The sequence below is a fragment of the Notamacropus eugenii genome, chromosome 2, assembly GCF_028372415.1.
Source record: "Notamacropus eugenii isolate mMacEug1 chromosome 2, mMacEug1.pri_v2, whole genome shotgun sequence".
NCBI classification, from domain to species: domain Eukaryota; kingdom Metazoa; phylum Chordata; class Mammalia; order Diprotodontia; family Macropodidae; genus Notamacropus; species Notamacropus eugenii.
Genome location: NC_092873.1, coordinates 449,463,183 through 449,485,445, shown reverse-complemented (window position 1 = coordinate 449,485,445; position 22,263 = coordinate 449,463,183). Strand labels below are relative to the sequence as shown.

Here is a 22,263-nt window from a genome sequence, read left to right as displayed (position 1 = left end):
TTCATGTGATATATTTAACTTATGCAAGGGTGATACCAATAGAAATCTCATTTTAACATCTTTAATTTAGGATTCCCTTAGTTTTTTCTTGTCCTTGTGACTGGTCAATTTTAATGCCACTAAGTTGACTTAGCATCAATAAATTCTATTAAATCCATTGAAGCATATGCATTATCAGTGCACAAAAACATGTATATTCATACATACATGCATACATACTACATACACATACATACATATATGCATACAGTGCTGTCATTCCATTTGAAACAGCAGCCTACCTCCAGATGTTGTGGCTTCCCTGCAGAGGTTTTTATTCCTTTTGTATATCCAGTTTCCTAGATACCTTCTGAGATTTCTTACAACTCTCAAATTATCTTATTCACTGAATTGAGTTTGGCTCAGTTAGTTGTGCTTTATTCTGCAGGGGTAGAGATGACTGGGTACAGTTAGGGCTTCAGAAGAGCATAACTGTGCAGTGAAGGGAGGGAGATTACAGAACCAGCATGAGCAGTAAGGTACAAATAGCAGATAACCCTGCGGCATTTTACGGTTTTAACGAAACAGTGTATGTTCTCAGAATGCTGTTTGTTTCAGCTTATTATTCTCTTTTCATGACATCATTGAAAAGCCTAAGAAGTTATTATTTGTGAGTACGACACACACTTGCCTATTTGCTTTATTGTAACAAAAGAAGATAATAATATTTCTAAATGTGGTAATTATAGATTTCCATGTAAGCATGCATTGAGCTTAGCAAAGCAATTTTAATGCCTGCCTAAATTTTTTTTAATGGGACTTTATAGGTAATCCTTCAGTTTAAGATTTTAAATGCCTTGTAACTAAAGCATTTTACCTTTTTTTTTTTAAATATTGAAACCTTTCTACAAGCACCAACTACAAAGTTGTATTCCTAGAGTCAATTCAATAGAAAGCTGTTTTTGTCTTGAACTGTTGTCTAAAGATTTTTAAATGTGATACATTAAAAGAATCTTGTCATTGGATAAGGTCATCTTACAGAGTATTATTTGAGAGTGTCATTCCAGTTTAATTTTATTACATTGTTTAAAACATGGGAGTAGCATAATTTAATTTGGAAGTCTACTAAAATTGTTTTTGTTTTGTTCTGAAGTTAGTTGATATTTAAAATTTCATATAAATTTATGACTGTGAATGGCAAAGACTCACCCGCCTTAACATAGTTTGGCTTCTTTGAAATGATAAACTTAAATCCCAAATACTTAGCAACTTATTTCCATGGCAACTTGTTAATCTTGTTGGTTTTCTATATTGAAATGAATATTTTATTTGTATTTTAATTGCCACATGAAACCAACCATTATTTATTACCTTATAGTCTGTGAAGTAATTGGGAGGCACAGGGGAGATAACACTAATCCTTGAGTTGGTAGAACTGGATTCAAATCTTACCTCTGTGACTTAATGTTTTGTAATCTTGAGCTTGTCACTTAAGTAGAACCAGCAACATTGGATGGCTTCTCAGGGCCCTTTTATTCTTCAGTCAGTGATACTCTGCTCCCAACTATATTCCATGTCCTTAGCTTTGCTCTTAAAAATGTTATTTCATTATGAAATCATTTACTTTATGGACACACTTCCCCATATAGTCATTCAACTAGTATCTTTTGGACTATCTTAGGCAATGATAATCCGAGTTCAAAGTTAACATGAGTTCCTCTGATTATCGGTCTCCTTAACATTAATCATCATATTGCTTTTTGCTTATGTATATACATCTCATAGAACTATTTGCTGCTTTATAAAAGTATTGTTCATATTTTGGGAGAATTGATTAATGCTATCATGTGGCATTATTATCTACTTAACTGCAAATGAATTTTGTTATTAAATCATGCATTTGAAAATAAATGAGACATCTTGGTGGCAGAGTGGGTAAGAGAGGTACATTTGGAGTGAAGACGACTTTAGCTGAAGTGCTGCCTCAGACATTAGCTGTGTGACCCTCACCAAGGTACTTCTCCTTTTTTCAGTCTCAATTTACTCATCTGTAAAATGAGGATGATAGTAGCACCTGCCTTAGTTTTGTGAGGACCAAAAGAGAAAACATGTACAGTTCTTTGCAAATCTTAAAGCCCTGTATAAATGCTAGCTATTACTATTATCACTTCTTTCATCTTCCTCTTCTATATTAATTTCCTGTAGAATTTTTGTTGGTTTTACTAGTATTGATTCATAAAATCATAGATTTAGAATTAGAAAGAATTTATCTTTCTCCAGTTCATTCTTCACACAGCTGCCAAAGTGATTTTTCTGGAGTCCAAACCTGACACTTGCCAACTGACTAAACTCCAATGTCTTCCCATTGCTCCTGGGATCAATATAAACTCATCTTTTAAAGTCTTTTATAACCTGGTCCCAACATAACTTTACAGCATTATTATATGTTACTCCCCAATAAATCTCCCATCTTCATGACTTTGCACTGACTTTTCCCCAATGCCTAGAAGGAACTCCCACCTCACCTTTGCCTTTTAGAATCTTTGTTTCTTTTGGAAAATTACACGTGACACCTTCTGCATGAATCCTTTCCTGATACCCTTTCAAAATATATCTTGCATACTTGCATATTATACTTATTATTTGGTTATTATTAAAATATAATATATGTAATATATTTATTATATTGTACATTTTATGTGTGTGTGTGTATATACATATATATATATATATATGTATATACACACACACACACATACATACATACACACACCCCTCTTTTCCTCCTAAAGAATGGAATTGTTTTATTTTTATCTTTGAAACTCATATGCCATCTCAGTGCCTGGCTTGGGATCAATGTATGATGTATACTTGGTGAGACTGATTGAATGACTGAGTTCAATTCCTTCATTTGATGTGGAAGCTGAGGCCCAGAGAGGTAGGTGACTTACCCAAGGCCAGACAGGTAGCTGAACCAGGATTCAAACCCAAGTCCTCTGGATCCAAATTTAACATTCCATCTATTGCTCTATAGTTCCTACTTATGTGGTTAGGGCACTGTTAAAAGTAATATTCAACACTTAGCATCTTCAGGTTACTACTGGCAAATTGTAAAATTCAGTGCAACAGTTGAAACAGACTGATATCCAAATATTTTTCTCAGGTTAGCTACTTTCCATTAGAACTGAAGATGAAATCATTCTTTGTAATCTCACAGTTTCTTCAGGGCTCCTATGGTATGTTTGTTCTCTGTGCCATGCCACTCCCTCTAACTCCCACCCCTGTTTTCCCTTTCCCCAAACCAAATCCCTATTCCACATGCAGAAGAATTTGTTCCTGGAGCTAGAAATTTGTTTTCTTGCTACTACATGGATATGGTGATACACAACTAGGGCAAAATTGATGTGTTAAATCTTAATAATTTATTCTTACATCTTTTGATTCCTAATTCTTTCCAGATATAACAACAGATTTGGTTGGCAAATATGTAGGCAAGCTTGTTTAAATCTTGATTAGATTCATAGAACTGGAAGTGACTTTGAAGACTGTTTTTGTCCAGAGACTTCATTTTACTCCTTTGATTTAGGAAACTTTGGTTTAAGATATGCTTTTCATAATTATAATGAAAAATAGTTTTGTTGAATTCAAATATTTATTAAGCATCTCTTTTCTAGTGTACATTGCCCCCATATAAAGCATCAACTGTAGCTTATCTTTTATGTTTATTTTGTTTATTAGTTGCTCACTATCCACCCTATCTTTCATTAAAGTGTCTAAAAGATTCATCACCACATGATTTTTTTTTTAACCCCTGGAACTCACAGACATCTTTTTTTTTTAAGGCTTTAAGGCTTTTTTGATCTGCATCATGAAGGAAATTGACACCAGTGAAATCACAGATCCTTGAAGTATAGATATGTAACATTATTGTACTGCTTCTGGAATTTGAGAGGAAATATATTTTACCAAAGATACAATTTGGGGAAGAAAGATCATTATTTCCACTTAATAAAATACTGTATAGTAAGGAAAAAGAGTAAGCCAAAAAACAAACAAACCCCAAAACCCTAACTATTAATGGGTGACTTCCCAGAAACTTAATATCTTTATAGTTGCTCATTTGAAAATTCACATACTCTTCAAAGAAAAGATCTGGGTCATTTTTTCCATGATTGACACTGGAATGATTTGAAATTTTTATATGAAAGAAGAGGAGCTAAGTGAAAAAAATTGTGTATTCCACAAGAATTAAATTTACAGGTCTTTTATATTAAAAAAATCAGTTTTTGTAGACATCAAGCTAGATGCAGGGTCTCTACTTATAATAACAGTTTGAACAAGTAGTAAAATGGTATTCATTGATGATGTATGGATTTGTGATATGCTAAGGAAAGTTCTTGAATTTGCCTTTGATCATCAAGTTTGCTTGTTTGACCTAAAGCATTAGTGTCACCCTTACAATATTTGTTGATTCAGTGACATCATATAACTCTTTTAACATATTTCTTATATAGTAATTTTGGTCTTCTCAATGAAACAGGTAAGAAAGAAGCTGATTCAGGATTAAAGGTGTGTTGATAATCCTGTAGAATATAGTAAACGTGACTAATCTGAAAAACGGAGCATGAATTTTGCGCAAAGAGCAGATAGCAAATGTTAAAAAATAAATTCTTTGTTTCTAATGCAAAACTCCTAAATGTAGTTATCAAAATTCTTTTCACATGATTTGTCCAAGAAACAATCAAAAATGAAAGTAACAAAAAAGTGACAATTTTAAATGAAGTTTGATATATTTATATACCAGAAATGATTTGGAAGCAACTAGATGTTGTCATGATGATAACTTAGTTTCTTTTCATTTTCATATTAGTGACCAAAAGATAAGAAATTACTGTGAATCCATTGTACTCATGAAATTCAACAAAGCTTTTTTGGGTTTCTTGTTTTACCCTTTTTTATTAAAAACTTTGATAAAAGTGCATCATACACATTTTTTTAGTACTAGAATCAAATGTTCATCAAACATTTGTAAGGTCCCCCCACCCCCAAAAAAATCTAATTTGAGGATGGAGAATGTCATCCACAAAATCAAAATTGTAGGGTTGTAAACTTGGCACTCTGACAACAGAAATAGTGCCATAAAATGATTAAGTATCAGCATGTGCACACCTGCTGTCAGGAAATGAGCTTCCCATATGCTGCACTTTGGCAGACATGCATCTTTAAAATGTATTGAATGAAACTGCTTCTGCACTCTTCGTCCTTTTCAATAATACATCCCCATTGTTCTTTTTCCACTTTTCCTTCATTTAAAGGAACATGACAAATCTTTTAAAATCAAATACATTTGCTGCTGCAACATGGCACTCTTTAGGAAAGTACAGTAAGTAGATTTAGTTGAATGAGTTAAGAAATGAGTGCTATAATATGAATTATAATCAGAAGGAAATAGAATTTGTGAATGTGGTGCTATTTAGTGACTTTGTTTTTAAACTTTAGCCTGAGACACATTGATGGTCACATTCTTTCACATGTCATATCAAAATAATACTTCTCTGGTTTTTATAAATAGTGTTAAATTAAAATGATTATTTCAGTAGTTTAAAATAGCAGCTCAGTGTGAAACTTTTCATCTTTGTAAATGTTTTATGGACTAATCTAACTGTTTTATTTCATGGAGTATAGCTATGAAAATATTTCAGGGTAGTAGACCAAAGAAAATTTTTTCTTTGTATAATTTTAAGTTTTCTTAAAACAGGTTGTATATGTTTTTATTTACAGTAATTCTTTATAACAGAAAAGTAATTCAGAAATGAAATGGGTTTTGTGACTCAATCTCCATCTTTCCAAACTTTATGTGGAAAATAGAATGGATTATATTTTATTGGCACATAAACTAGAAATTGTATCACTGAAATGTGCCAGCCTATTACTGCATATTAGCACACGAGAGGATTTTATGCTGTTTGTTTCACAGATTCTCTTAGGATACCTTTTGGGATTTTTTTGTTTGTCTGTTTTTCATCTTAAGAATTGAACTCTTCAGAAATTAAAAAAAATATTTTTAATTCCATCCTGTGATGGAAACTAACTAAAAACTGCCCCATGAAGCTCATCAGTTTTTACTTTACATGCTTTCCGCAATATTTACAGATTGCACATGGGATAACAAATTCTAGTGCAGTTTACGATGACGATACCTGCCTGCCTTTTCTTTTGCTGCATTGGCACAGGCGTTGTGCTTATTTTGTTGTAAGTGGTTCCAGTATTTTATCAGTTCACTAGGCTGGAACTGATGAGAGGTAATTAGGTGACTGTATTTACAGCTTGAGTAAGAAACTCGCCAGTGATTGAAAACAAATTCATTGGGAGGGGGAACAGGGTCAATTCTCAACTTGGCAAGACAGATCCCCACATATACGTCTTCTAAATGCAAACGTCTGATGCTTAAAGAAACTTTAAAGATCTTTTCTGCTAAATCTCCAGAAAAAACATAACCAGTTCCAGAACAGAACACAGGGTACCGCTCACTTGGGTAGAGATCTGGTGGCATATACCATTTGCTGTCTTTGTTCCGATTGGGTGCATACCCTCTCATTAAGTAACCTGTGAAATAGTTATGCCTAGGAGGCAGGTCTGGCTTTAATAGCTTATGTATTAAATATTCAGTGTTAACAAACATATCACTATCAGTTTTCATAACATAAGGAATATGTGGGCAGTAGGTTGCAACCCAGTTCATGCCCATTAGTGTCTTAATGGTCAAGTTGTAGTAAGTATCTAAATATTCCTGTTGAATAATATCATGATATTGTCTGCTTTCTTCCAATATGGCCCGCTGCAGGTGGCCATTCAGCTTAACATTTAAGCCCAATAAAAAAATGCGAGCGATTTGAATTCCAGGTGCCAGGCTTTCATTTCCCCAAGTTTGTCGAATAGCTCGTCTTGCTTCTGCTTGTCCGGGTTCTGCAGCTATGAGGAGTATTAGAAAAGGGCTCTTCTCCTGGCATTTTTCAGGTTCATTTATGATATACTTGAAATGATACAAATTTGGATGTCCAGTACCCTTTTCATTGTAAATACTTCCATTGGCACTGAGTGTATTCTCTAGGCCAGTTACTCCTTGTGGTGACAAGTCTGTGTTGTTGGCATTAGTAGCAGTTTGAGGCCTTAGAGTTTGAGGGACTGTATCCTTCCAAATGTTCCTTAGGGAGCTGTGGTTTGTTTCGCCCTTTGTAGATCGAAATCCTCGTATAGTATAGGTTACAGGATTTTCTTTGAAGCCAGTTCTGCCTGGCAGCCAATCATGATGATTAAAAAAAAGAAACATAGCAAAAAGAAAGACAAGAGAGAGTAGACCAATAAGATGTGTACGAAACAAAGACCTCTTGACATTCCAGGTCATTTTTGCAAAGCAGCAATGTCGTCTCCTCCACTGAAGCATGTTGTAAATATCCAATAATGGAATATGGGATAATGGTAGAACAAAACGATGATTCCCTCTTCTGAACGAGTGCTATTCTTTGGTAATCATTTTAAATTATGTCCAATCTTAAGGGCTTTCCTCTGAAATCACTCTGTAAAAGTGAAAAATATAATATTTCAAAGTGTTTAGAGTTTTTAGTTTGTCAGGTTAACTAGGAATTACAGATTTTAGTAAACTCAATTTAAGCAAGTTTTTTAATATGAGAAGAGAATTAAAAACATACTGAAATGATTTGTCAACATATTATATTAGATTAAACAGCAGATGATTGGATTGAAAATATAACTGTCTTCACCCAATTAAACCACTTTAAATGAGCCGGAACCACTATTTTTGAGTAAATTTCTTGTTTAAAAGGATTATTTTCTTTCCATCCATTTCCTGTTCCTCACAGAAGCTCTGACGTAGTGGTACTTTTGACCCAAGGTAACGACTTAAAGCAGCTGTACCCATTTTGAAGAGAGCATTAGTCTCCATGTCCTGTGAGAAGCCATTTGAAAAGTGCATTGATAGCATATGGAAGGTTTATTGGTATTAATTAAAATTGATTTGACATACAGTGGTGTAGTGTGGTACACAGTCAGCTGCCTTTTTTTGTAAAATGGTTATATATTAGTAGTGGGACAGACAGTACAAGGTTGATTATAGCAGAGTTCAGTTAGTCACAGTACACTGCTTGGCATGTTTCCATTGGCCCCTACTGTGTTCAGAAAGTCAATGAGAAGATGCACCTGTCAAAATTAATTTTCAGGGTCTAGTAACCTCTATGCTGTGCTTTTTAGACAGCAATAAATGATGAATAATTTTAACTACTTAAAAACATACTTATGAACTTTCTAATTCAGAAGGTTCGTTTAGTGGCTACATTGTAAACACTTAATATATGTGTATTTGTTGATTCATCATCTAACCAAAGCCCTTCCTTTTCTAGAGGAAACTGAGACCCATAATTACAGTACTTGTTCACATCTAAACAGCTAATTTAGTGATAGGGCTAGTACAAGAAACCACTCCTCTCTACTCTCTCAATGCATCCTTCTTTTTTACCATATCATGTTTCTTTAAGAGCATTCGGTTGCTTGAGTCTCCATATTAATTTTTGAATCTAACATTTCATTGTCTGTAGTTTTGGCAAGACAGATGGCTTTACAATTACTTCTGTATGATAGAATTGAATAAAGAACTACTTTTAGTAATTTGTTGCTTAATGTGAAATATAGGACATGGTTACTGCTGTAGTCATGGCATATACAACTAACTTCAGAAACTTTTAAAATTCAGTGTTGCATCTTACTTGCATGTAGAAAGTTATATAATTACAACTTTCAGTCACATTATATCCTATGCAGTTTAAGGGAAATCAGTGTGGTGAATGACGCTGAATATTAAAACCTGATCACTTACCAAGATCAACCCACTTATTGCACAGTACAAATCTGTAATATTACTGTAGGTTATTTTTGGAAGAAAAGCCAAGTAATCATAGCATGAGTTCCATTAAAAATTACAAAATATTTTTTGTTAAATTTTTAATTTATTTACTGTCCTCTAAACTCTTTTTGATTAATTCAAAATTTCTAATTCACAGTTAATTACAGACAGCTTTAATGGAGGTAAATTTGATTGATAGTGTTTTTGTTAACTGTTAGACTTTGATTATATTAAATTCATGGTTAACTAATTATTTTTTACCTTGACAAAGAGAAAAAATGGACTTACATAGAAATAGAAATTCAAATACAAAGTAGAAATTTTCATTTAATCTACTGTCATTCATGTGTAAACTTGATACTTGCATTAAGTGGTTGAAGTGCATGAATGAAAATAATTTGTGGCTATCTTATTAACAGCCACTAGGGGGAGCAATAAAATAGGAAATTTTAACCATGATTTCTAAAGTATTACACACTATACAAGCCATACTATGATTTTTTTCAAGTTTCTAAGTTTGCAGAGCATTTTGAATTTTTATAGCAGTTTAATGATGAAATTTTTTCTTTATATTTCCAGTATAAGTAACAAACAAAAGAACTGGACTTATTTAAAAATTTTAAGGCTAGACATTTTGTATAAAATTGTTTTTTTTTAATTGGAATGTAATTACATGATTTCATTATGCTATTAAAACAAATGCAAAGCTATCTTATTTCATCCCAAAAGTATTGTCTTAAGACTCAGCTTTATAAAAGTTAGTGCTGAATGTTCTGATTTAGAAAGTCTTTCTCCTCAACTTGTAAACACTTGACTAACGTGTGCTAAGATGGGAAATTCCATGTAACCATTTTTAATTTCAAAGGAATGATTTCTTAGATTGTATGAGTTCTTTTTTATTTTGAGGAAATGAGCTTTTCTTTAAATTTTTAACTATGGAAGGATCCATTAAAATTTCAGAGCTCCAAATTAATGATCTGTTACTTGTTCATCAGGCTATGTGACAATTTATTAAGTCTGCTTTTGATATTCTTGTGCTTAATAACCAGATGAAGCCAAGAACTATCGATTTTTTTTTTAAATCATCCTATGCCACTTAATGGTTAGAAACTGAATATAATACATTTTACACTTGTAGAATCTCACTAATTTTAAGTTATATATATATGTATATGCTAAATGTTAATCTGTATCTTTATGTTTACTTGCTAATATAATTAAATGATTAGATGATGGATTTTTAAAACTTGAAGTTTATATGTGCAATTTGTTAATATTTCTCTCCAAAAGTGAAACATATGTAAGAATGTGTGTAGCTTTCTTTAAGATGCCCTGTCAGAAGTTTCTGAAGTGTTTCGTACTTTTTATGAAAAATAAATTCTTTAAAACTGTTTGTTTAGGTGAGGAAAATTTATGATAAATGCTGTTCTATTTTTCCTCTGAAAATTTTCTTATTTTACATGTTAAAATGTTGGAGGTAGTTTAGGTACTATCCAACTGTCAAAATCTGACTTCTGCATTCTGCATTAGGATAGTGGTATTGATTCAATTACCTTTAAAACTTTGTTTTAAAAAGTATGTGGTGTCTTGGTAAATACTAATTTCACTCTGTGAAATTTATGATGTTTGTGTTTTGTTATTTTTAAATTTTAAACAGTAAATATCATTTCAATATATTTTCATTTGTCCTCTGAAAACTGTTGTATTTATTCCTTTTTCTTATTTAAGCACTACTTGATTTACATGCCCCAGCTTTTAAAAATAGTTATTTTTATTTTGAAATGTTTAGTTCGTAGTTTGTTAATGAAACTATCAGGATAATAGAATCTAAACAGGGTCTTGACTCTGTAATTTAATAAGTCCATTTTTGTGTTTAGTTCCTGAGATAACTCTCTATTAGAAGGAAAATTGATAGGATGATTGAGAGTTGGTGATTAAATGGTAAGTGGTAGCAACTGTTCTTACACCATGCCAAAAATCATGCCAAAAATCAATCAAAAACAGACGTTGGAGTTTATTAAGCTATTTAATTCTTACTCATATTGTTCATCTTTTGTTATTACTTAACATGGTTACCCTGTTTAGTAATTTCAGTGGACATAAGAAAAGTTCACCATGTTGAATTTTGCCATTTTTCTTAGCAGATTTGAGAAATACACTTGGAATGTTTAACAGTAAATTGCTGTTCTCACTCCAGTAAGTGACCTGCTAAAATAGTTAATTGGATTTTGACATATTTGGTTCAGTACACACAGTTTCACTAGTTTTATTATATTTTAACATAGTCTGTAGCATAGATAGTAAGCACATTTTAACTTTCTAATTTCTTATTTTGATTTATTGGTAAATTCTTTAGGAAATCACTTGGGTTCTGCATATTTCTTTGAATTCTGATATTGGTATTGAGAGAAAATATGATTTTGTTAAGTCAAATTATTTTAATTGCATAATATTAGTGTCTCTTTGTTCAGAGTTGTATTTTAGCCATTAATAGGAAAATGGACAATTTATTGTGGTGCCATGTTGTAGGTTACTTCCATCTTATAGTCAGGATTCTTCTTTGGCATCTTCAGTTCAGTAGTACTCATAAACTGTGTCTAGTAACTAATAGGGTTAGTATATGAGACCACTTTTTTTTTTTTTTACATTTACAGTGGAGGTAAGAGAAAACATTTTTACAAAATTAGGTTAGGCTACTACTTAATATGACATTTTTATGTTTTAAAAGAAGTATAGAAAAAAACAGCTCACAGTACTACAGTTTGAAGCTACTTAGTATAATTTATCTACACGGCATAGATTGATGGTTTAATGAGAGGATCATATAGCCATTTTTACCACTGCTTTTATTTTCTTGAGATAATGATTCAAGATGAATTGTGTTCATCAAGGATTGCTTTACTATGTCATTTTCTCCCTCCACCTCTTCCCCCCCGGAGATTTTTTTAAAGTTGAATTTCCCCTGCAAGTACATCTGTGTTAGTATTTTCAGTTTCTTTCCCCTTATACTTATGTACAAAATGACTATAAACTACATACTTATCTGAATAAAACAATGTTATATTTTCTTCTCCAAAACAGTACAAAACTAAAAATGTATACATTAGAAATCCTTTATCTGTTTTTAAGACAATAATTTATAGAACTCAATGCTAAGCATACTCAGTGCTCTATACCTTTAGGGTTGTAAAGGTAACAAAATCAAATGAATACCATACACAAGGTTTTGACATACCTTCCTTGGTCAAGCCATTTATGGTGAGAGGATTATGCTCACTGAAAATACTTTTGGCACGCCATCACTTCAGCAAAAAAGATGCTATCGAACATGCGCACATCCCCCAACAGTCTGCTTCCTGCGATTGCTTTTCACAGGATCCAATCTGTCCATCTGTCTGCTTGTCTCCGAGTTACCTTTCTTGTTCATATGTGTGTTGGTCTTCCGAGGTGTTCGTGTTTTTTCCTTTTTCCTTTTGAATTTTAAACAAAGAGCTTTAGTTGTCCGTTCTGTTTGGAGCACTTTTGTCTACCCCCCACAATTGATGCATTGAAGCTTTTTACATCTCGTATTTTCCTTGTCGGACAATGCAGTGCTGTATTCTCTTCTCAGTATCCATATTTTTAGTGCTGAGCTGCAATGTGAAGCAGCTAGAGCTAGAATGTACTGGTCCGATTGTATTGAAAAATAATAGGGTTTACCTCTCTTCTTTCATTGTTGCCAAGCAGCTGCAAGAAGGATTTTGAGCAGTTTTACTGAGGTTTTGCTCTATAAAATGAAATCCATGGTTCCTCAGCTGCTGCACGGGCAGGCAGCAGTTTAAATGTGGGCTTTGACAGATGCTGTCTTCTGACAGAGCAGAATTTAACGTCACTGCTTGGCTGAATCCCACGTGATTGTTTGCATTCATTTTGACTAAAATCCCAAGGCAGGGAGGAGGCTTGGAGGTTTTACTTCTGTTTGATAAATGATCCATATTCAGTACAAGTGTAGTGATGAGTGAATAATATCAAAGTGAGATGATTATGAAATACATGGCTTATGAGTTTATTTTTTCAGATTATTCTCATTTTTTCTTTGTTTCTAAACTGTGGGTTTCTAAAGGCTTTTAATGTTAGACGTTAGTTTTGATATTCCTAACACACTTCTGCAGTGCGTAAGAAGTAAAAGCTTTTTTTTTATGTAACTTAGTTTGGTTTAACCCTTACAGTACCAGCTTTGCAGTTTTTTCCTTCAACATTCTTCCTTCATCTCCAGGATTTTTTCATTTGCTATTTTCCTATCTGAGATTCAAAGACTACCAGTCACATTTCTTTTGTAAAGCTTTAGAAGTTTATCCTCATTTCTGAAGTTAACCTAAATCAGTTGGTTTTAATTTCTTTACTGATATCAGGATATAAGGTAGCCTGTTTTGGAAAAAAAAATGTTTTTTTAATTTCTTCTGGTGTGCTTGAGGGCAATTCTTTATTCTTATTGTCTTCAATGTCAGATTTTTAAAAACTTTTTTATATTTCTTTTTCCTAAAAAAATCATGTTAGGATATATTCTGTGTATTATTTTAGTAGACCAGGTGGAGCTTTCTGGAAGATGTTTTGTGGAGGGTAATGAGGTTTCATTAACTTTATTCACATACCTGAAAACTTCAAAATGTCTGAGTGTCTTATTTTCTTGCAAATTTGTAGTAACTTTAGATATTAATTTTGGTCCTTTTGGACCTCTACCTTTTTTTTTTTTTCAAAGAGCCTTAGGGGAAATTGGCTTTGTAATAGCTTCTATTTTCAGTTTTAGCTCTAAAGGTCTGAAACATTAACTGGTTCCTAGAAGTCCCAGAATATGTACTAGACACATCCCCTTCCTTAAACTTCTATAGAAGTGTCATATCTCCTCATGTGCATTAAGATACACTTTATCTTCAACTTTTTGTACTGTATGTAATCCCATTTAAAATTTTTAGTTAATTTATATTAATTCATATTTATAACAGTATTAGAGAATTTTAGAACAGAAAGAGAAACCTTAGGGATAACTGGTGAGAAGGAAACTGAGCTCCAGAGATATTAAATTTTTTCCAAAATCACATAGTGGGCATCACATCCCGATCTTCTAACTCCAGCTACATTCCATTCTATCTGCAAGATAAAATTGAGGAGCTTAGTAATACTCAGGGTACTTCCCTAAAATAACTGGTTTTCCAAAAGTGATAATTCGTATGAGGAAAACATTAGTTATAGCATTTACTTCTGTAGTACTTAGACTTGAGATTAATACATTTAGGTCCAGAAAATGAATTCCTGCTTTCTGGGGATGATTGATGAGTCTTAGATTCTGTCATGCAGATACACATGTATGTGAAAATGTATGTCCATACATACACATTATCACTCTATATACACTTAGAATTAACCTGTTTATAACTGTGAACTTCAAGAGACAGTGTGATAATATGCAAACAGGATAAACTCGGAAGCACAACAGTGTCACCTGTAAATGATATTTTTTTTAATGTATTCAATGGCAGTTTAAAAAATAACCATGGGGAAGAGCTATTGAATCAGAATGAAGTCCTCAAATCCTTTTATTTTATTAATAATTTAAAAAACAATTATTGTCTGCATAGGGCTTTAGGGTTTGCAAAGAATTTTACATATGTTATCTTTTTTGGTCCTCACAGCAACCCTGGGAGGTAGGTGCTACTGTTATCCTCATTTTTACAGATTAAGAATATGAGGTTCAGAGATTAAGTAGTACAAACTTAGTCATTTGAGTTATGATTTGAATTCGTCTTCCTGAATCCAAGTCTTCTTGGATAGCCTTGAGTAGCCTTCTATCCACTGTGCCACCTAGCTGCCATTTGTTATAGCCATTCATTTCTATTTCATTTCCCAAAAAAACCTTTTCAAACATTCCAGGAAGAAAAATATATTCTGCTGCTCCGTTTCATAAAGTTATTAATAAAAATAGTAATAATAGCTAACATTTGTATGGCACTTATTATGTGCCAGACAGGCATTGTGCTGTGCACTTTACAATTGTTATCTTACTTGAGCCTCACACTAACCCTAGGGAGTTGGTGCTATTATTATTTACTCATATTTTGCAGAACTGAGGCAAACAAGTAAAGTAATTTGCCCTGGGTCATACAGCTAGTAAGAATCTGAGATCAGACTTGAGTTCCAGTCTTAGAGACAGCATGCCCAACAACACTATCCACTGTACCACCTACCTGGAAAATGAGTAATTTGCTCAAAACTTTTATTAAGCATTTCATGTATGAATAGTGTTATTCTAAGTACTTTGAATGATACTTGGTCATATGGGTGTTAGTTGTGGCTTCCTGTTCATGACATTCCTTTTTCTTCAACCTCTGTGCCTCTAAGCTGTTTATGTACCCCATGACTAGAATGTTTTCCTTCTTCTCTATCTTGTGGAATTCCTAGCTCCCTTCAACGCTCAGATGAGTTGCCTCTTGGACACTCCCAGTTACTTTTTGTATACTTTGTATATATTTTGTACGTTTTTACTGTTGTAGAATATAAGCTTCTTGAGGGCAAACACTTTCATTTTCATCTTTTTCTTTCCAGTGTTCATCACAGGGCTGATTGGGTGGGTTTATTTATAATGTGTAATATTACTGGAAAATGACATTGGTCAGAGTAATGTTATATGGCATATACTTGTAATCTAGATTTTGGCATGTAAAAAGAAAGCTTATTTGGAATGAAATATTTAAATTGTTATATTGTAAAGCACTTGCAAAAGTTTTGTTAGGTAACAGTTCTGAAAGTCAGGTGTTACTACTAGTCTGTAGTGCTTCTCTGTATTGTTTCTGATATTATCTTGGAAATGCACCTCCTCAGTTGTAGAGGGGTTTCCATTTTTTTAGTGGTTTAGTCCAGTAAGTTGTGGTAGTATTTACTAATAATTTGTAAGTTGTTTTAATTGACATTTTAAAAGCTTCTTTATTGACATTTATGTGAAATTTTGCATTTATTGTTTTCATCAGTTGTATATAGATAGAGCAAACAGAAATACAACAAATTTCCTTTTGTATAGATTTTTGCATTTGAGATTTGATTCTTTTAAGTTTAACTTTTATTTTCTGAGTAAATGGTAAATCTTTTCACATGTATAAGGAAATTATTTTGTACTAACAGTGTACATATGACTTAAACACATGTATTTACTTTCCAGTGTTTTTATTTGAAGGGTTAATGTTTTGTGATTGTTTTTGCTTTTGTATTAAATTAGATAGTCTAAGGATTAACTTTACTGATTGCAAATTGGCAATCTCAAAATGACCACATGTGTCAGTGTTGCCTGCTTTATTTTCCTGCTGAGATTTTCATCGTTGCTCAGAAGCTGCTAATATGTGGTAAAACTTGCTTCAGTCTTTCAGTAGTCATTAGTACCTATGATATTATATTATAGTACATGCTAATAAGGTATTTTGGTTAAAATCAAACTTGACTTTAAAACAAAGGCACTATTTTAAAATGTTACTTTCAAAGTTAATCATTTTAATTTAGTGTGATTTACCCAAATTTAGAGTATTCAAAAAGAAAAAATGGTTAAAGTGCATGTGAACTTTTAATATTTTCATATATGTTTTTATATTTTCACCTAGTATGTATCTAAGGAACAAGATACAACTATATAGGGAGTGACCCTTCTTCAAATATTTAATAGATAACTATAGTTAAGCTATAGTGTCTAACCTGAGTTTGAGGTCCTTGGAGGAAAGGAAGATGTTGTCTATATAGAAGAGGGAAGAAGAGAAGAGTTGCTGTTTCTTTTGTCTGGGAACAAAGCAAATCCGTAGTAAAATTGAGAGAAGTATGATCAATATAAAGAGTTGTTCCTATTTATCATTTACATTTACCATTTTCAGAGCATTTCCTTCCTAACAGTTCTGTGAGATACATCATAAAAATCTGTATTTTATGTATTAGAAAACTGAGGTTTAGAATTAAATGCCTTTCCCACCCTCATATAGTTTAGTAAGTGGTAGAGATAAAGATCTTGAGTCTTCATCATTTTATATACATAGTTATTAGTATCTTTTGTTTTTATGTCACCTGAATTTCCCTATGACCCTTAGCAAGCAGCAGTCAATGATAGTGGTCAACATATTAAAAAATATATGAAATGTATATAATCTTCCATATCTGTGGACCTCCTACTCCAAAAGAGTTGGAGCTAGAGTCTTCTCATATCTCTTATTTGGATCAATGATTTTGTAATTTTTCAACATTCACATTGTGATTGTCGTGTGGCTGTTTTTTCCATTTTCTTTGTTGTCATTATGTATGTCATTTTCTTAGTTCTGTTTATTTCGCTCTGAGTCGGTTCTTATAAGTCTTTCTGTGCTTTTCTGTATTCATCACATTTGTAGTTTCTTACAAAACAGTAATATTCCATTTCATTCACACACTACAATTTGCTTAGCCATATCCCAATCAATGGTCATCTATTTTGGTTTCAATTTTTTATTATTTAAATTAACTTTCCATTCACCATGCTCCCTCTTTAGACAAAATTTGTCTTTGATATCCTTCCAATGAGGTATTTTACATTTTCTTCTATTTTTTCATTCTTTTGATTTGGTTTGATGTATTCTTGATGTCTCAGAGTCATTAGCTTCCATTTGCCCAATTCTAATTTTTAAAGAATTGTTTTTCTTCAGTTAACTTTTGTACCTTCTTTTCCATTTGGCTAATCATACTTTTTAAGTAGCTGTTTTCTTCTGTGTACTTTTTTCCATTTTGTCAATTGTATTTTTAAAGGAATTGTTTAATTTTTCTTCTGCCTCTCTGATTTGACTTTTAAAATCCTTTTTGAGCTCCTCCAAGAAGGCTTTTGGGGCCTGAGACCAGACCAGATTTCCCTTTGAGGTTTCAGATATGGGTATATTGACAATGTTATCATCTCTTGAACTTGTGTTTTGATCTTCCCAGTCACCATAATAATTCCCTGTGATTATTGTTTTTCTCTGTTGCTGTTTGCTTATGGTGTTAGCCTTTTTTTCTGGCTTTTACAGTTGATCTCTGCTTCTGGGGCACAAGGGACACTGTCCTACACTTCTTGTGTAGGGAGGCTAGGGGCCTGGTTTCTGACTTTGTGTTCTGGGGCCTCAAGTACAGCTGGAGGCTGGAGGCTCTTGAGGGTTGGGAGTGGTCTGACCACTGGAGGTCATCTCCTAGCCTGGGGCTCTACTAGAGCAGGGTAGCTTCAGCTACTGCTTGATGCCTGTCTGCTGGTACATGTAGTGGTTCTCTGTGCTGATGTCTGCCAGTTCCTCTGGCTGTGCCAAGGCACATTTGCCTGCTCCCCCAGCATGGGGCTCAGGATCCTCCCACTGTTTCACCGGGAAACCTCTAGTCCTGTACTGGTCCATTTCAGCCACAGCAAGAAGGACCTTTCCTGTTAATTCCCCTAGCTGCCCAACTTACTGTTTACTCCACCATTTTGGCTCCAGAAGTCAAAATAGGTGACGTTCAAACATTCCATATGTGGCCTGAGAGCTCCAGAAGGAGCCTCTGCCACTGCCACTGCTACTGCTGATTCAGTCACTCTCAAGGCCTGCTTCTGGTTTTCTGGTACCGGGGTTGTGCTGGCGCAACTCTGGACTGTGCTCCTCTCTCACCCAGGATTGACAGATCCCTCCTTCTGACCTTCTAAGTTGTCTTTGGCTTCTGTGGGTTGAGAAGTCAGGAAGCCACTACTACTCCCAGTGACTCAGACCCCCAAGACCTGCTCCAGCTTTGCTGGGGCTGACTCTGCCCTGCTGTGTCTTGTGCTGGACTGCAGTCCTTTCTCAGCCTGGTGCAACAGATCTTTGGTATCTTTCCGATCCCCTTTCTGTACTCTTCTTCTACTTTGTCCCTAATTTAAAAAAATTTTTTTTTCCTCCAATTAACAAGCATTTTCCCCCTTCTTCCTATTCTTCCCCTCTTCCTCCACTGAAATTTTTTTTAAAATAAGAAACAAATTCTTGCAACATGTGTCTAATATCAGGCTACCCTCTCTTCTCACTCCAGTAGCTTTACAAGAATCACCTATGTCCATTTTCCTCCGGTCAGAATTTGCATCTATGAAACAGATTTCTACTAAATTTTAAGAGGAAAACATTCATCATAATTCATACTAATATGTGGAAGATTGATGAATACCCGGTCTTCCCTAGGATATTTGCATTTTTAAGAATGTATTTGTCAGCTGGATAAGTCTCTGATTGGTAGAAATTCTAGCTGTCTAGCAAAGGGCAATGAAAAATGTTCACTGGCATAGGGAAAATATTTGGGGACAGAAAGATAGACTTGCCTGGGCAGTCTAAGCTTCGTAACTCATAAATTCTCTAAGAACTCCAGTTTTGTTTTGTTTTTTTTACTGAGAGTTCCAATAGCAGGAAGGACTGAACTAGAGAAGCCATGACTGATTCCATGTATGGATTATTCATCAGTTTGCCAGTTACATTCTATATGTAATAGTGGAAATTCAAGCATGAGTTTGTATTTTGTGTTTGGTAACATTTGATTTTCCCTCTAATAAACATAGTTCAGGGCTTTCAGTGAGATTTCTTAAGTTAATTTGGCCCCATTAGCCATTTCTTATTTAATAATAATTTTGGGAGTAAAGCCATTGAATGAGCTTGAAAGCTTTATTTGGATATGCAGTGAAAGCTTTATGTATTAAGTGTAGCTTTGTTATATTTATGTGTTAAATATAAAAATGGATCTATAAGCCTTAGAACAAGATCATAGGAGGAAATTGGAATTGCGTAGTTTTTTGAGATTTTTTAAGATGACCCACTGATGTGAACATACTATAACCTCTTAACATAGAGTTTGAATGGGAGTTCTAAATGCTGTCCTTTTGTAATATTGAATAAAGCATAAGAAGTATAATTATTTAAATATGGGGATTAAAATTGTCCAACCTACAATAAAAGAGACTGAGGCAGAATCAATGACATTTTATTAAAGAATGAAATAGGCCTCAGATCTTCCTCTTGATCTGATGCCCCCTTCCTCCAGTACCTTGTTTTTATAGGATTTGGTACCCAAATATGCAAAAGAGGCATGACAAAATACAGAATCTCATTGATTGATAGGCCTTGCTTGCTTTTGAGGGCCAAAAGTGACATGTTACAGTGTCATAGCTTGGGACATCTCCACTGACAAAGTGGTCATTAGATCACTTAAAGTGGTCATCTGCTCGTGTTGGACAAGCAGGAATATTCCAGAGGTACAAAAGTAAATTGGGATTTATCAAAACATCCTGACCATACCAGGTTTGGGCATAGAATTTGAGTAAAACAGGATGGAAATATCTTTGTCAGCATTCTCGTGATTGCTCAAGTGAGCCTTGTAAACAAGTAGTGAACATTGCATTAAAGTTTGAGGCCAACTATAAAAACCTAACTCTCCCTGTATGATTTATGCACAATATCAAATTGATTGATACTGATTGGAATAGAGTAGGGGTCCAAATGAATTGTTTCTCACATCCCCTCCCCGCTTTGATCCACAAAAAAACCCTACTCTTTCTTTGCATCGTTACAATTTAAAGGAATGGAAGAGCGGTCCTCCATAGGCAACATAAACCAGAAGGGAAAAGTCTCCTTATTCAGAAACAAAGATGGAAATGGGTACAATTTATAACATACTGATGATGTTCCATTTGATCAAATATTAACTTATAATATGCTAAATACATAACAAATGGTCTGAGATGACTCTGATCTAAGAACCACAAGGTATCTCCTAGTAAAACATGCCCTATAAGATATATGAATCAGAATACAATAGAGAATTTGTTCAAGCTCAGCAGCACAAGCATTGTTTGCCTTACATACAGGTTTTGGAAATCTTTTGACAAACAGCCATCCCATTATGGTGATGGGAGGCAATATTCTTAGAGACAATACAAATATAGACAGTGGTGGCTTAGGAAATGGAGGAAAATAAAGAATAGGTTGAGTTCACTGCTGTCAGTGGTGGATCAAAAGCCAAAGTAGGAGACTGAAAGGAGGATTTGAGGTTCCAGTCACTGCAGGCTTAAGAAAAAGTGGATTTGGAAGTGTTTGTAGAAAGGATGATGATGATGATGGTGTCATGTTTGCTCATTGCATCTCTGAAACATCCTCTGAGGCAATCCTGTGATCTTCTGGAGATCTCTCTTCTTAGGCATACTGGAATGAGTGGGGCTTCAGAGCCACTTCTAATAGATTTGCTTCTTCATTTCAGGTCGCTTACAGTGATCCCCTTCTCTATTAAAAATCTCTGACAGAGCAGATCTTAATAGAATTGTAGTGTACTTGGACAATAAACCAGATCTCAGGTAGTGAGACCTAGCTTTAAAACTTAATATCACTAATATGAACATCACTGGACTGGGGAATTTACATTTTTAGGTTAGCAGATTGAAATAAAAACTGAAAAATTAAAAAATTCTGAACCCAAATTTTATATTTGACATATGTAATTACCTAGTCTTATTACAGCTATTTATTAAAACCAACTGAAAAATTATCACTGCCTATTTTCTTTTCTAGCTATTTTCTTTTTCACTGTTCATCCCTCCTTTGGGAGGATAAAATTTTGCTAGGGAATTATCAACAGAACACTTTTTTCTTTTCCTTCTTTTTTTTTTTTTTTTTTACAGTGATGAACCCCTGATATACAACTGGATTCATTTTTCAAAGTTGCCAAAATGATTGCAATTGTCAGAAAAAGTCCAAGATGAGATGTATAAATACAGTGAATAGTCAATTTCAAGACAGTGCAGATCAAATAAGTTATAATATAAAATGTTTGCCTTTCAAGACATGCTCAACATCCAGGGGATAATATAAACCCAAATAAAATTGGCCTTTCCCATTCAGGTAACACAAAATATTCTACTTTTTTTTTTTTAAACTGAAACTGAAGTTTTTCTGTTTTTAGACTTAGCAACAGTTTGGTCCCATAAATTGTTCCATCAATACCCAGTTAACCTTACATTAATTTTTGGAAGGACTAAAATTTTAGGCCACAAAGCTCAAATCTTATTTCCAATAATAACGTATGAAATAAGGATTTAATATTTATACTGATAACCTTCAGTGATTATAGAAATTTGCCATAGAAAGAAAATAAGGACATTAAGGGGGTAAATGCTTCCTTAATTTCATGTCAGTTCCAGGCTACAGTTGAGCCAGGCTTAAAAGGTGAGATATTTTCTTTTCAAGAGGAAATGTCATAGTGTGGAAATCAAGTCAGGAGAATTCTATCTCAGTTCATGCCAAAAGGCATTCTCCCAGGCTTTCCCACGAGAATGCCACCTGTGACTCATAGATGTCAGCCCTGTAGGGTTACTGCGATCACAAATC

The 22,263-nt window shown here is 33.8% G+C and overlaps 2 protein-coding genes across 2 annotated transcripts in view; one reads left to right on the top strand and one right to left on the bottom strand.

Annotated features, from left to right (window-relative positions):
• The window catches only part of CDC73 (cell division cycle 73), a 155,586-nt gene that overhangs the window by 81,048 nt on the left and 52,275 nt on the right, over positions 1 to 22,263 (top strand). The gene's annotated exons all lie outside the window — the stretch shown is intronic.
• On the bottom strand, positions 4,907 to 12,721 carry B3GALT2 (beta-1,3-galactosyltransferase 2). Its single transcript, XM_072648331.1, has 2 exons — positions 12,132 to 12,721; positions 4,907 to 7,556 (listed from the first exon to the last, which is right to left on the bottom strand). Exon 2 carries the CDS (start codon positions 7,421 to 7,423, stop codon positions 6,155 to 6,157), a length of 1,269 nt encoding a protein of 422 aa, XP_072504432.1. The 5' UTR covers positions 7,424 to 7,556; positions 12,132 to 12,721; the 3' UTR covers positions 4,907 to 6,154.